Source organism: Nomascus leucogenys, chromosome 13 (assembly GCF_006542625.1).
Source record: "Nomascus leucogenys isolate Asia chromosome 13, Asia_NLE_v1, whole genome shotgun sequence".
Taxonomy (NCBI): Eukaryota; Metazoa; Chordata; class Mammalia; order Primates; family Hylobatidae; genus Nomascus; species Nomascus leucogenys.
This window is the reverse complement of record NC_044393.1, coordinates 45,916,429-45,932,457: the sequence shown is the minus strand read 5'-3', so window position 1 is coordinate 45,932,457 and position 16,029 is coordinate 45,916,429. Positions and strand designations below refer to the sequence as shown.

At 43.2% G+C, this 16,029-nt stretch overlaps 1 protein-coding gene across 2 annotated transcripts in view; it reads left to right on the top strand.

Annotated features, from left to right (window-relative positions):
• The first annotated feature begins 631 nt into the window (after positions 1 to 631).
• Positions 632 to 16,029, top strand: part of SLC24A3 (solute carrier family 24 member 3) — a 509,497-nt gene continuing 494,099 nt past the window's right edge. The window contains exons 1-2 of one of the 2 annotated variants that reach the window (XM_030826204.1): positions 938 to 962; positions 2,880 to 2,976. Coding sequence is in view for 1 of the 2 variants with exons in the window: in XM_003268234.3 (XP_003268282.3) it covers positions 827 to 962 (136 nt within the window). In the remaining variant the exon portion in view is untranslated. Of the gene's footprint in view, positions 963 to 2,879; positions 2,977 to 16,029 lie in introns of both variants that reach the window. The other variant, XM_003268234.3, reaches the window with a different exon arrangement.

Below are 16,029 nucleotides of genomic sequence, written 5' to 3'. Positions count from 1 at the left end.
AATATCGGCCTCTGGGGAGGCAGCGCGTGTGCTTCCCGAGAGGGGGCTCCCTGCGCCGTCCCCCTTCCCCGGGCACGGAAGGGTTGAAGGACTGCACACAGGGATCCCTCCCCAGCCCAGTCTCCTCCCAGCGCGCCCCCTCCCCGCCATGCCGGCCAGCGCCAGGCTGTGTCCCAGGCACTGCCCCCCGCCAACCCTGGCCCGACCAGCCTCGCCGCTGCAGGCTGCCGGTAGCTGCGCTAGCTCATGCTCCCAGCTCGCTCGGTGCTCCCTGTTCGCTCCGGCCCGGCCCCGGCCCCCAACGCGCCGACCATGGAATAGGCGGGCGGCCCCGCGAGGCGCTCCTGGAGCCGGCGAGGCCAGAGCCAGTCTGAGGTGGCTTCGCCAACCGGTGGAGTTGGCCAGCGGCGGGCCCTCCTACCGTCGGTCCTTCCCCGCTCCTCCTCCTCTGCCCCCGCCGCCCCCGCCTCCCGGCCGCCCCCGCCGCGCCGCCGCCCCAGGCCGAGCGCGGGCGCGGAGCGTGGGAGCCATGGCGCGCGAGGAGGAGCGGGACCCCGAGCGCCGGGAGGCGGCGGCGCGGGCGAGCGGCGAGGAGGAGGAGGAGGGAGGGGAGGAGGGACTGGGCGATAGCGACGAGGAGGGCGACGACGAGGAGACGGGCAGCGGCGAGGAGGAGGAAGAGGAGGCGGAGGCGGCGGCCGGGTGGGAGCGCAGCGAGGACGCGCGGCTGCTGCGCGCAGGGCTGCCTCCTGCCGCTGTCCCCGCCGCGGCCGCCCGCGACAGGAGCGGCCGCCGCCTGCCGAGGCCGCCGCCCGGCCGCCCGAGGATGCGGCCGCCCGGCGACGAGGACCCCGCGCGTCGCCGCCGCCGCCGCCGGAGGGACCTTCTGCTGAGCCAGCTCTGCTTCCTGGCCTCGGTGGCGCTGCTGCTCTGGTCGCTGTCGAGCCTGCGAGAGCAGAAGGGTGAGTGCACACTGCCTGCCCCGAGTGGGCGCTGCGGCTCCGGCTGCTCGGGGCTCCCGGGGCTGGGCGCGGGGCTGCTGCGGGCTGCCCGGCCGGAGCCCCGGGATAAGCGGGCTGGGTTGGCCGGGGGAGTGGGATGCCAGGCACGAGGACTCCCCCTGCCCCACGCAGAGGCGTGTAGGTGGGGACCCTGAGCGCCAGCAGCCGGCAGCCTTGGGCGTCTGGCCGCCTTGGGAACATTTACCTGTGCCCGCCTGTGCGCTGCTTACTCGCGAGCTGGAGGGACTGCTGGTGGCGGTGGTGGGGAGTCTTACCCTCCATCAGCCCCCAAGGCCAGGGATAAAGTTGTGCTGGTAGACCCCGCACCTGTGCAGGTGACCACCTGTACACTCCTCGGCTTGCTGAAGGATTCAAGGGGACTGCTTAACACACAGTTGTCCGTATGTTCCCCATCCAGAGAGCAGGCGGGATGGCCAGAGTAGAGAGCTCTTCACCCCCCTTTCAGAACAGGTGCCGGGAACTTCGGGGAGAGAAAAAGTGTTGGCCCTCCAGCTACGGGCTAGTAGGGGACTTGTTCTCCTAAAGTGACCACTCACTGGGAAGACAGGGACTTCTTCCTCAGAGGTCCCTTTTGCAGAGCTGCTGCTGTGGAAGAAATGGTTCGCAGTGGACCACACATCGCACTGTCCGCTCCTCTCCCGGTGCTCTGCGCAGAGTCTGCCCTTTAACCCACAACTTTCGTCTTGTCTTTGTCCTTGGCCTTTGTGGAGCTGAGATAGATTTTGTGTGCTCAGAACAGTTGTCTGCTGAAACAGTTTCGATCCTGGGATTCAGCTGTCTATAAAATGAAGGAAAGACATGGGAGAATAACTGTTGTAAAATGGTTTTATATCCCGGCCGTGGAAGTGGCACGATTCGTGGGAAAACAGCCATGTAAAGGGTTGTGAGGAAAGAAACAAAACAAAACAAAACAAACAAACAAAAAAAACAGTTACAAGTATGTGCTGTGGTGTTAAGGTCGACGTAGCTCTAATGCAAGATGTCATGAGGTGCAGAATAAAGACATTTTGATAGTCACCGTAAAATATTTTCAAAGGTGCCATGAATTTAAAAAGGGGTCTCCCCCAGCTTGGCTGGTCTCCTGCTTGGTGGGGAAGCTAAACAGGCGTCAGTCTTCGTTCAGGTCTTAGTGGACCGCTTGACAGACTTCATCATTTATGGTAATAGCAGAGAGTCCGTCTTGGTCTTCCGTGAAGCTGTTGAAGACTCCACGGCTCTCTCCGTTGCTCTCCTGGATCTCAGATCCCGTAGCCTTGGGTTCTGACATCAGGAAGGGGGCCGTGCTGGTGTGAGGGAAGCAGAATCTCTCCCAGGGCAGATTCACATCTGCCAGACTTCAGTCTACTGACAGTCTCACTAAGGGGGTTTTCCCGAATCCCCTTTTTATTTTCCTTTTTTTTTTTTCCAGTGAAAAACCAGTTTATAGTTCATGCCACCTTTGGAAAGGGCTATTCCAAGTGGATTACACTCTGGCCATTTTTTTCTGGTATGTTGGGGCTCTATGAGACATAGAATTCCCACCACTTTCAAGAATATGAAACATTTTTTTCTGGTTGAAGGATGTGACTCATATAGTTAAGTCAATCAATGACAGGGGGCTGCCTGGGCCCTGAAAAGCTGGGATTTGGGGGGAGAGGAGGCCAGACACTCTGCAAACTTGAAACCTGGGGACCGGAATGTCATTTTGAAATGGTTTCCCTGGCAGTGACATTTCTATTCAGGTGCCACTGACTCAGATTTAGTTCCAGAGCGCAGCCTTTTCCGCATCCCTCCCTCTGTCCCTTCCTCCTTCCTACCTTTCATATTCTTTCTTCCTCTCACTTCCTCTTCCTCCCTTCTCATCTCTGTTGGTCTTAGGACCCCTCCACACCCCAGTAACTGAAGATCTAACAGGCAAAAGCCAAGTGTTAAGGAGGATGCCAGCCAGCCTCCCTGTGTTGCCCCCGAATGACATGTGAGTTGAAATGGTCTCCAATCACTTTTCTTCCATTAGGTATTGATGATTTCGGTATGTGATGCACAGTAGTATTTTGCAGCAAGACACAGGTTTTTCTAGATAATTTTTAACATATTAATTAATGTGTGTAAATCTGCAAATGATAATTTTGCATGGGGAGTTGTCGTTTGGCACACCTAAGCATTTGAATGGTGACTTTTACCCTGGAAACTTGGAGCACACACTACCTAGTGGTCCTTTTGGTACAGATACTGAAATTTGGAATGGAGCATTGTTTTGAAGACCTTGTGGCGTAGAGAGGCTGAATGATTAGCTTAAAGTCAAACAGCATTCGAAGAGTAGAGGAAAAAACCAACCGGAGGTAATCTGGTTTTTTGTTCCTAACTCTGTCCTCATATTCAAACCACCATTTGGGTGTAGCTTTGTAATATTTATATAATACCATAGGGGGTACCTTCATAATAATCAAAGGTAATATTTTCATTTAGTCACCCTGAAAGCCATGCAATGATGGTTAAATGTAACTTCTCAGAAGCTCGTTTTCTAACACATATTGACCTTTCCCTCCCTCCTTCCTTCTGTTGGCCCTTCCCCCCTCTCTCCTTCTTTCATTCATTCTTCCTTCCTGCTCCCTTCCTTTCTGTCTTCTTTCCTCTTAAAATGACAGTTCTTTTACCAAAGCAAAATAGAGATGTGTGATAATTATATTATATAATGTTTCATAACATTTCTAATCATATGGAATCCGAGATCCCTTTCTAGGCATCTAACGAAACTCAGATTTGGCTATGTACTGAAAAGTTTTGGTTATATACTGAAAACATTTTCCATATATTCAGTATTTGGTTATATGCAGTAAGAATCTACATTGATTCTTTTCTGCTGAGGTGTCACATGAGGTCTGCTTAATTTAGGTCAGGAAGAATTAGTGCTGGAATGAAGAAATTCTAACAACAAAAGCAATAATAATAACTGGAATTTTGGTGGGCTCTTACGTGCCAGGCAATGTGCTATGCCCACCTTATAGGTATTGCTTTATTTAATCTGCAGACACTCTTTTCAGAGGCATGAGCCTTTAGTGGTGGAAAGCAATGAGCTCTAGTTGCCCTGTTTAGTTGTTATGGATGAAGATCTCGTTTTCGATCTCTGTTTTCAAAGCCAGTTAAAATAAGGCATTAGATTTGCTGAGGAGGATTTTCGTTCCTTTTTGCAATGAGAATAGATTACTTTTGTACATTTCGAGTGGTTTAAAAGTGTTATATTTTTCTTTGACGTAAACTACTCAGCCTTTTTTTTCCAGAAGTAGTGTGGATAAAGCCCAGGGATTCTAACTGAGGAGTAATTCTAGACTTTCCCTCTAGAAGGTTCTCAGGGAGGTCAGTAGTAATTAAGAAAAAATATACACCAGCCTAGGCAACATAGTGAGACCCCATCTCTAAAAATTTTTTTTTTAATTAGCTGGGTGTGGTGATGCATTCCTGTAATCCCAGCCACTCGGGGTCTGAAGCAGCAGGATTGTTTGAGCCCAGAAGATTGAGGCTGCAGTGAGCCATCATTGTACCACTGTACCCCAGCCTGGACAACAGAGTGACACCCTGTCTCGAAAACAGAAAAAAAGGAAAAAAAGAAAAAAATTACACACACATGCATATACATATACATACACATATGTACATATACAGATGTGCATGAATGTATGTAGGTATGTATGTATATACTTTGAAATACTTTCTATACTAGTTGCTATTGCTGCATAACAAGTCACCCCAAAAGTTAGTGGTGTAAAACAGCCATTTAATTTTTTTGCTTATGGATACTTTGGGTCAGGAATTTGGATGGGGGTAATGGGACTGGCTTGTCTCTGCTCCACTACATCTGGGAACTCAGCTGGAAAGATTGCAAAGCTGGGTGGCTTGACAGTTGCATCTGGAGTCATCTGAAGCAACACCTCTCCCATGCCTAGGGTCGATGTGGCTGTTCACTGGACCCTCAGAGCTGGGCTGCCAACCAGAACACCCACACATGGCCTCTCCATGCGATCTCTTTGTGTGGCTCACTTTGAACTCCCTGAGAGCACGACATCTGGGTCACAAGGGCGGGTATCCCAAAAGGACAAGGTGAAAGTGTATGGCCTGTTTATATCCTAGCCTCAGAAGTCACAGTCACAGAATGTCATTTTCGCTATTTTCTGTTAGTCAAAGCAGTGTTAGATGTCAGCCCACGTTGAAGGAGAAGAGCATAGATACCAGCAGTCGTTCAGTGGAGGAGTGTAGGGTCACATTATAAGAGCCTCTGCTGTGGGAGATACTGCTGTGGCTGCCTTTTTAAAAACCCAAGGATCTGAAGGGATCGTAACTTGGTAGTGAATGTAGACATTTCCCAAGGTGGCTAAGGTGAATACCACATATATGCATACATACAAACATATATAGACAAACGTACACACAGACATATGTATGTATGCATATATTATCTTTGAAATATCTTCCACTCATGAAAATATTGCTGCTTATTTTAGCTGGTGTGGGGTCTAGAAGTGGTATTTGAAAAGGAGGTTGCAGTGGGTATTTGAACTGCAAATTTAAATTGCAGAGCTGAGAGCCCGTCTTTGCCTTTGTGGCTGCCAATTCCTCCTATGGCGATGACCACAGCTGTTTAATCCTTCTTATGGCCCAGTGTGAGGACTGCTGGAATCTCCAGCTTTGTTTCCCTCTTCTATTTCCACGCATTCCTACTCTTGTTTTTTCTCTGCTCCTCAAAAGGTCTACAATTCTTCCGATCTCAGATTCTTGGTGCGTGCTGGTCCCACTGTCTGGACTGCTTTGTCCGCCATGGCTAGTGAATTCCTTACTACCTGGCTTGAGATCTTCCTGAATAGACTGGGTCTCTCTATTTCTCTCTCTGAATACACCATATGTTCCCTTCATAGCATTTATCACAGTTGGTAATTATGTGTTTATTTGGTGATGATTTGGGTGATATCTCCTCTTCCCCAGATTCTAGGGTCCAGGAGGTCAGGGACCCTATGAACTTTCCTCACCTCTGTACCCCAGTCACTGGCCTCATAGTAGGAGCTCAGAAGATACATAAATATCTTAAATATAGAGGCAAGTATAAAAGGTATTTGTTAAATAAAGACGCTCTTTTGATCGCTGAACTACAGTGCCTGTGATAAAAACTAGTCATCCTGTGTTAGGAGCCCATTAGCTGACATGGATTTTATTGTCATGATTTATTAGGTTGGTGCAAAAGTAACTGCAGGTTTTACCATTGATAATATAATTCTGCTCTCAGTCCAGCAGATTCGATATCATTACCCATTTCTCATGGGATAGCACTGAGCTGAAGAAAGGTGGAGTGCAGTGCCTAGTGTCTGTTAAGTGGCGGGATTTGAACCCAAGTCCACCTACATCAAGGCTGCTTGCTGCTGCATTTTCCAGCCTCTGTGGAGGAGGACATGAATAGAAGACTGGGAATCACCCTGCCTTTTTCAGTTAACTGAGGAGTAAGGAGTAACAGAAGGTTGGTTTCATAGAAGCAGTATTTTAGAAACACATTGCTTTTCAACCTTTTCTATTTTTTGCATAAACATATATAGATATGTCTCTTTCCTCTTGGCTTTTCTTAGCTTCTCATCAACCCAGATTTTTCTCAAAGATTTCCTCCACTTGCAAGCCTCAAATCTTTGTGGGAAGCTTTTTTTTTTTTTCTTCACCCTGGAGGGTTGGCGAAGCTAAAAGAATTGCAAAACTAGCTATTTGCTGAGAATTCCAAGGCCTGGTGGAAGATGGCTGATAGGACAAAATTTTGGCAATTTTCTTTTCCTGTATGGAGGTCTCTTTTCCTTGAGTGAAAGAACTTTTTGGAGGAATAATAGTACACAGACTTTCATAATGGGGAAACTGAGGTATGGGGTGGTTAGAAAATGTTCCCGCAGTTGCAAAGCAAGTGGGTTATGCTGCCAGGAAGGTAATTTGGATTTTTTTTTTCTGGTCCATTTTTGCCTTCTTTTTCTATAGAGCTTGTTTGGCAATTATTTATATTAATTGTTTGCAATGGTTTCACAAATGGGATTATCCTGTAGGATTTGAGAATGTGAAGTATTAAGGACCCAAATGGAAAAAGGTTTTGTATGAACCAAGTGGTGATGGGCTCCAGGTTTCCTAGGATTCCCCCTGCTCTTCTCTTCCTGTTCCACTTCCAACCTGGAGAGGCAGTGCTCCTTGCTGTTGCTAGTCCCGGATGACCCACACTATCCCTTACTGGTTTCCCAGCCCTACTCTTATCCTTGTAGGCTGTTCCTTCATGAAACTGTGTCAGTGGGATCCCTTGAGGGGGTTCCTGCCCGGACCCCAGTTGCGTAAGACAGAGGGACCTTCACTCATTTGTTCATTCAACAAATGGCAGGCTCTTTGCTTGTTGCTAGGGTGGCAGCATTGTCTTTGAGGGACACCGTGATGTTCATCCTCGCGGTGCTCAAGCTTGAGTGAGAAGAGAGGTGCTGAACAAGTAATTTTCATGAGTTATGAGAGATCGGGATGAGAAATACAGCATGGCATGGAGGAGGCTGTGGTGGTCAGGAAAAGCTGGAACCCGAAAAATAAAGGGAATAAGATTGAGGAAGAATGGAGGGGATACAAAGGCAAATGTAGAAAAATAGGCAAAAGATGAGGACAGGCAATTTACAAGAAAACAATTGCAGATGGCCAACAGACACAAATAACAAACTTAATCTCAGTTTTAACAAGAAAATCAAATTAAAAATAATGAAATACCATTTCTCAATATCAGGTTGGTAGATTAAAGTAAATTAAAACATGGGCTCACATCAGGGGTTTGTACAGATGCTGGAGACACAGCTGCTCTAGTTCACTTCAGAGGAGGATGTCAGATGGCTCTCCAAACACTGGGGGGGACCATCATCAGGGGACCTGGTTGTAGGAATAGACCCCAAATGAAGCCTTGGCCATTTAATGTGATTCACATGTAGAAAGGGAGGTGGGTGGATTAGAATGGCTATACGTAGATATTTGTAGATATTTGGGACTTGGGTAGAAACTCATCTTAGCTGGACCCATCCATGGACCATGGAGCATGTTGGTCATGACTTTTTCATGTTTAGTTGCTTAGGTGGGAGCTCCAGGGAACAAGGAAAGACCTGTGTAATTCCTGGAACTGTCTGAACCAATAAACGTCACTTATTTAAATCATGAAATCTAGTAATCGTTTTTGGCTTGTCAATAGTGATTTATTTTTAGGAGAGAGTGAACAAATAAAGTCAGCTCATCTGTGACCTAATTTAGGGACTTTCACATTTGCAACTTTTACATTTGGAATATTTGCAACAAATATTTCTCTTCCTTTCTCCCTTTGCATTTCTGCATTGTTTGATCTCAGCAAAAGTCATTTTCACTTTAGTCAGCCAGTCTGCCATGGAATTGAATCCACAGAGGACAGAGAAAGGAGCAGGTTTCTTGATTAGGACTTTGACGATAGAACAAAAGGGGTGAGAGAGGGATTGGTGACCTCAGAAAGTCAATAATGCCATGTTTAAGACAGAACATGAAACATTTATTTTTGAAGATTTGGACTTTTAGAGCATCTAGGTGGAATATAGAGCTGACAGTTGAAAGTCAAGATGATAAGCATTTGTGGCTGCGGATAAAGATGTTGGAATGGTATGCATGAGGGTAAACATTACATCTATGGTTAGCTCCGTGCTTCTTAGTCTTGTCTGCACATTGTAATCACTTTGGGAACTTTAATAATTACTCATGTCCGAGTCCCACCTCCCAGAAATTCTATTGTCATGCTCCCAGTTGTGGCCTGGGCATTGGGATTTTATGAAAAAGTGATACAGTTGGTGCCAGTGTATCTCAGCAGCCAAAGCTAAGAACCAAAGAGTTAAAGGTCATTCTTTACCTTATCACAAGCACATTTTGCTGTTCATCATTGAGGTACGAAATATACTGTACTTAAACTTCCTGTCCTGAATGTGAATGAGTATGTGTTTTTCTGCTTCATTTTCTAAGCCTTCACCACTAATTTAAACTTAAACTTCCCTCCAGTTGCCTAGATTTCCTTTTCTTTTTAGAGACAGGATCTTGCTCTGTTGCCCAGGCTGGAGTGTAGTAGCATGAACATAGCTCACTGCAGCCTCAAACTCCTAGGCTCAAGGAATCCTCCTGCCTCAGCCTCCTGAGTTGCTGGGATTACCGGTGCGAGCCCTCACACCTGGCTCTTCCAGCTCCTCTCAATATGTGCGGGGACACTAAGTATTCCAGCACATCTTCTTTGGAGGAAGTCTTTACCAGATTCCTCTGGTCTGCTCTGATGTAGACAGGTCACTTGTAAAGTCTGCGGCCAGCTGTCATCTTGCCATTGCCCTTCAGCTTCATCCTGCATATTTCTTTTAACTTTCCCTTAGGATGAAAGCCCTGCTCCCTGGAACCCAGGTATGCGTCTTTCTTGGCTTATTCCTGAAATTTCAGTGTACATTTTTTGAGGGTCACACCCTCCAGGCGCCTCCTACAATAGAGAGTGTGGAAAGTAAAGATCCAAGACTGTATGTGCTTTAAAATATATTCCTTCTACCTCTACACTTAGAAGATAGTTAGACTGGGTCAAGAATTTAGGTTGAAACGTATTTGCCTTGGAATTTTGAAGGCATTGCTTGAATGTCTTCTAGCTTCCATTATTGCCTCTGAGAAATCTGTTGCTGTCTTGGTTAATCATTTTGGAAGCCTGTATCCCCCCCACCCCAAGAACATGTCTATTCTTTGCTTTGCTCCTAATGGTCTGTTTTTTCCTAATCTTCAGTCATGTCACATTATATGACTGGCGTGGGTCTATTTTCATTCATTTTCTTGGATCTTTCACCAGATTCTCTTAAACTGGAAGCTTGTCTTCTTTAGGTCTGGGAACTTCCCTTTTATAATATTCTCCATCATAAGTACTCCTTTTTCTCTTTCTGGATTGTCTATTATTTGGGTATTTGACTTCCTAGATTGACTTTCTAATTTTCTTATCTCTTCTCTCCAATTTCTCTCATCCTTTTGCTCTAATTTCTATAGATTTTTTAAACCATGTCTTCCAACTCTTATACTGAGTGTTTAATTTCTGCTGTCATATTTTTAATTTCCAAGAGCTCTTCTTCCTGTGGAAACTATTTTTAGTAGCATCCTGTTCCGCTTCAGTGGTGCAATATCATCTCCCATATCCTTAAGTAGATTCATAGTAGTATTGAGGTTTTCTTTCCCCATATGGACTCTGTTTATTCAAGTTGCTGTTGTTCCTTTGTTTTGTCTTGTTTTTCATATTATATATGCTTTCTTCAGATGTCAGGGGATCTTTGGCAACTACTTATATTTAGGTGGTGCTGTGGAAAAGATGACCGGAAATTGTGCAAAGGAGGGTCTTGTTGATTGTATCTCTGTAAGGCTATCTAACTGGGCTATTTTATTGGGCAATGCTTCATATCTCAAGTTTTAGATCTTTATCAGGGGGTGGTCAGTTTTCCCAGAGAAAGATCACTCAGCATCCTGTCTTGAGGGAAAAGACCTGGTTACTTCTGAGAATCCAATAGGAGAGGAATCTGCGAATGGGGAAGGTTTTTTCAACAGAAACGGTCCCCTAGACTCAAGATATATTCAGCCCTCACAACTGTGAGTAAGAAAGCACTAAATAATTTATTTAGATATATAGCAGGACCATCCCAAATTATTTAATCAATCCTTCCTTCCTTCCTTCCTCCCTCCTTCCCTCCCTCCCCTCCCTCCCTCCTTCCTTCCCTCCTCCCCTTCCCTTCCCTCCCTCCCTCCCTCCCCCTTCCTTCCTTCCTTCTTTCCTTCCTTCCACCCTCCCTCCCTCCCTCCCTTCCTTCCTTCCTTCCTTCCTTCCTTCCTTCTTTCCTTCCCTTTTAACTACTGTACACATGAATCTGGTGAGACCTACTGCCTCCTGGCAGAACTAATGGTCAGAAGTAAAGAGAAGGCTTAATCTTCCCCATACCCCTTTTTTTAATTGAAAAATTTTTTAGAGAATTTCAGATTCACACACAGTCGTAAGAAGTAATACAGAGGGCTGGGCACAGTGGCTCATGCCTGTAATCCCAGCACTTTGGGAGGCTGAGGTGGGCGGATCATCTGAGGTCAGGAGTTCGAGATCAGCCTGTCCAACCTGGTGAAACCCTGTCTCTACTAAAAATACAAAATTAGCCGGGCGAAGTGGTGCATGCCTGTAATCCCAGCTACTCAGGAGGCTGAAGCAAAAGAATCGCTTGAACCCAGAATGTGGAGGTTGCGGTGAGCTGAGATCGCACCATTGCACTCCAGCCTGGGCAACAAGAGCCAAGCTCTGTCTCAGGGTGGTGGCAGTGGGACAGAAGTAACACAGAGACATCCCTTACACGTTTTCCCATTTCCTTTAATGGTAACATTTTGCAAAACTATAGTATAATATCATAACCAGGGTAATAACATTGATACAATCCACGAACTTTATTCAGATTTCTCCAGTGTTATTTGTATGGTAGTCCCTCAGTATCCATGGGGGGTACGTTTCAAGACCTCCCAGTGAATGCCTGAAACCATGGATAGTACTGAATGCTACATACACTGTGTTTTTTCCTATACCTATATAACCATGATAAAGTTTAATTTAGAAATTAGGCACAGTAAGAGATTAACAATAACTAACCATAAAATAGAACAATCGTAATATACTCTAAGAAAGGTTATGAGAATGTGGTCTCTCCTCTCTCAAAATAACTTCTTGTACTGTGCTCACCCTTCTGGTGATGATGTGAGATGATACAGGGCCTACGTAAGGAGATGAAGTCAGGTGCATGACGTAGGCCTGTGACATAGCGTTAGGCTACTGTTCACCTTGAACCCAGGCACTGCCACACCGTGACAGTCGATCTGATAACCGAGCTGGCTACTGAGTGACTAAGTGTCTATAGAATGGATCAGCTGGACAAAGGGATGATTTATGTCCCAGGTGGGACAGAGCAGGACAACTTGAGATTTTATCACATTACTCAGAACAGTGGCAATTTAAAACTTAGGTATTGCTTACTTCTGGGTTTTTCCATTTAATATTTTTGGACCATGGTTGACTGCAGGTAACTGAAACAGCAGAAAGTGAAACTGAGGATAAATGAGGACTACTGTACCCATGTGTGAGTGTGTGTGTGTGTGTGTGAGAGAGTGTATTGAGTTACACACAGTTTTATCACCTGTGTAGGTTTGTGTATTCATTATCACATTCAAGATACTGTACAGATCCAACACCACAAGGGTCCCTTATGCTGCACACCCATGTCTTTTAGTACAAAAGGAGTAGTCCAGTAATTTATGTGACCTATTCCCAAAAAAGTCAATTAAAAAGTATAACGTCAAGAATTAAGGAAATTCTACCCCTGATAATTTTGCACTCTACACAAAGGATTTCTTACAATTTGGGGCAGGTCATTCTACATTAGTAAAATTGAACCATGAAGGGTTTTCTCCATGGATGCACTTTTATTACTGTCAGGTATGGTAACCTGAACTACGTGCTGGATAAAGGCCATGCATGGCTTGTTAACAATTTCTTTGATAATGATTTTTTTTCTGTCATTTGCACAATATTTCTGAATGAATGCTCCATGAAAATAGCTTATTTGAGTAGTTTGTTCATTCAAGCAGTTTAGCCATGGCCCTTGCAATATTACTTTCACCATTATCTGTTTCCTAGAGTATTAGAGATGGAGAAACTCTTGGGGACCTTTGAATCTTAACATCCTATTTTACTTTTGAGGAAACTAATGTTAAAGGAAATTGGAACTGGGGCCAGAACCCAGGCTTTCTGATTCCTTGCTTAGTAAATTCTTTAAAAAATGCCAGAAAGTTAAGGTTATAAAAAATGTTTAATGCAAATTAACTCTTGGTAAAATTTTTTCAAATTCTGAAATTCTTCTGAAATGCTGGAATCTTTCTGGGAATTTTTTGGCATTTAGTGTAATTAGTACATGGGAAAAATTAGGAATTTTCAGGGTGAGCCACTTCCTGTGACAAAAAAGAGATTTGTTTAATCAGAAACACTGGCTGTTGGAATGCTCCTAGGTTGCTTTAGGAGAGAGTTTGTGTCGTTGGTTCACCACCTTCTACCTGGGTTGTAACCTCATATAACCATTAGGATGATTGACCATTTTGAAAATGAGTGGCCATTAATTCATTTTATTAGGGGTCTTTGAGCTTACAGGTTTTCAACTTTTTTCATCCTTGTTGTTGGAATTCTGGGTTGTGATTTGAAGATACTTCCAAAGAAATAAAATTTTCCTAGGACCTTAAGAACCCAGGCTTTGTAAACGTGGTATTAAGGACCTCTTGAATGGCATTCCACAATTTGGTTGTTTGAAATCACAGGTGGCTGTTGGGCCATGTGCAGGAAGAAAGTCATTGTACCTACTTTAAGTAAATCTGGGCATGAGGACAGGTCAATTCCGGTATTTTCCAAGCATTGTGGAATATTTCTTCCCTTACATATGTTAAATTGATACCATACTACACATAATGTTTTAGATCCTGCTTTTAAAATAAGAAACCCCTAAAATTGATAGTGTGCAGAACAATATGTCACCCCCAAAAAAATTCCCTCAAGCTACCCCTTTATATTCACACACTTCTTCCATCTCTGAACCCTGATGTGTTCTCTGTTACTATAGTTTTGTCTTTTTGAGAACGTCATAGATGGAGTTCTATGGTTTATAATATTTTGAGACAGGCTTCTTTCACTCAGTACAACGCTTCTCAGCTTCATCTAAGTTGTTTTGCACATCAGTAGTTCATTCCTTTTTATGGCTGAGTAGTATTCCACTATACAGATGTACAATAGTTTGTCCATTTAATGTTGAAGAACATTTGGGTTGTTTTTAGTTTTGTTAACTTATGAACAGAGTTGCTAAAAACACTCAGATCCAGGGTTTGTAATTCCTTTTTCTTGACTTATTACAGTGGCTAAGACTTTTAGTACAATATTGAGTTTGAATGGACATCCTTGTCTTGTGTCCCTGATCTTAGGGGGAAAACATTTAGTCCTTCCTTGTTAAGTATGCTATTTGCTGTGGGTTTTTCATAGATTGCCTTTATCAACTAATTTCCCTTCTCATCTTAGTTTTCTGAGAGTTTTTATTAAGGGTGGATATTGGTTTATCAGATATTTTTCATGTATCAATTGATATGCTGAGGTGGTTTTAATTCTTTAGACAGTTAATATGGTGGATTGTATGGATTGATTTTCAAATACAGAATCAGCCTTGCATACCCTGTATAAGACCCACTTGATCATGGTGTGTTTTTCATTTTGTATTTCCTGGATTTGATTGATCATATTCGGTTGAGGGCTTTTGTGTCTAGGATCACACAAGATATTAACATTTTACACGTTTATTGAACCTTTATATTTATTTTCTTGTGAGAAGGGTTTGCTCATATCCAGTCTTCATTTTCTTCTAATGAGTTAATAGTGTTTTTTCTTAATTTTCTTCATTTGTATTATCACTGTCTGGTTTTGCTACCAGAGTAATACTGGCCCCATAAAATGAATTAGGAGATGCTTCCTCATAGTTTCTGGAAGAAACTGTGTACAATTGGTGGGTCATGCTTTTTAACTTATCATGGGCATCCCTCCATGGAATTAATCTTAAAAACGAGTTTCAATGTCTGCTTAATAGTAATAATAATCACAGTATTTTTCTTCATGTTACAGCATGTAATGTTTATTGAGCATTTAGTGTGGCTGAGGACTGTTCTAAGTGCTTTACTTTTATTGACTCCTTTAATCTCCACAATAACTCTATAGAGTAGATACCATTATTATCTCCAATTTACATGCGAAGAAAAATAAGACACAAACAGTTTAAATAACTTGCTCAAGGTCACAAAGTTTCTATGTGGTCAAGTAGAATTTGAATCCAGGCAGTCTGATTCCACATCCTGTGGTCTTAACTATTACATTGTATCCTTTGATTATATCATAACTTATTTATTCAGGGTTCCATTTGAGATCCATATTTTGAGATTTTCCATGCCTTCACTTTGATGACTGTTCTTGTCAGAAGTCTTTGACAATCTCTGCCAGTTCTTTTAGATTGGATTTCTAAAGGTGCTATTTCAGTGTCAAAAGGCATGCCCATTGTGAAGGCACACACGTACTACCATGTAACTTTCCAGGAATTGGAACAAATTTGAAATCCCAACAGCAGTGTTTGAGAGAGCTCAATTCGATGTTCTATTGCCTGAATTATTTTTATATATTTTTAATTCAATTTGATTGTAGAAAGATGGTATCCCATTGGTTTAGTTTGCCTTCCTTCTTTACCGGGCAGGTTCAACATTTTACACATTTATTGAACTTTTGTATTTATTTTCTTGTGAGAAGGGTTTGCTCATATCCAGTCTTCATTTTCTTCTAATGAGTTAATAGTGTTTTTTCTTAATGTTTTGTAAGAGCTTTTATATATTTTGTTTTACTTTGCTCTATTTCAAAAGTCTTGTTCATTCTTTTTTTTGGCATAGAGGATTCTCATGTCATCTGGCCCACACCGTATCTCTTTCCCTTGTATTTTTTCATCCTCCTATTCTTAGATTCAGGCTCTCAGTCATGTATTTATTCCACATAATTCTTTATGTCCCCCACCCCCAGTTGTATGGTTTACTTTTTTAAAAATTTAACTCTTTACTTCATTTGGAATTTATTTTAGCATAAGATTAAAATTTAATTTAAACAGATTAACATATTTAATAGTTAATTCCAGAATTGTTTATTGACTACTGTTTCCTCTACCTCCACATTTGTGGTATCACCTTTATTCCATGCCTATTCTCTTATGTACCAGAGGCAAATATTTTATGATATTTATTTTGTTATATTTACTCATTAATTAATTGTAACTTATTAGCATGTTAATTATCTGGTAGGTTAAGACACCTTCCCTCTTGTTTTGAAAAAACTATTTATTATTATCACTCATTCATCTTTCCAGATGAATTTATAATCCTTGACATT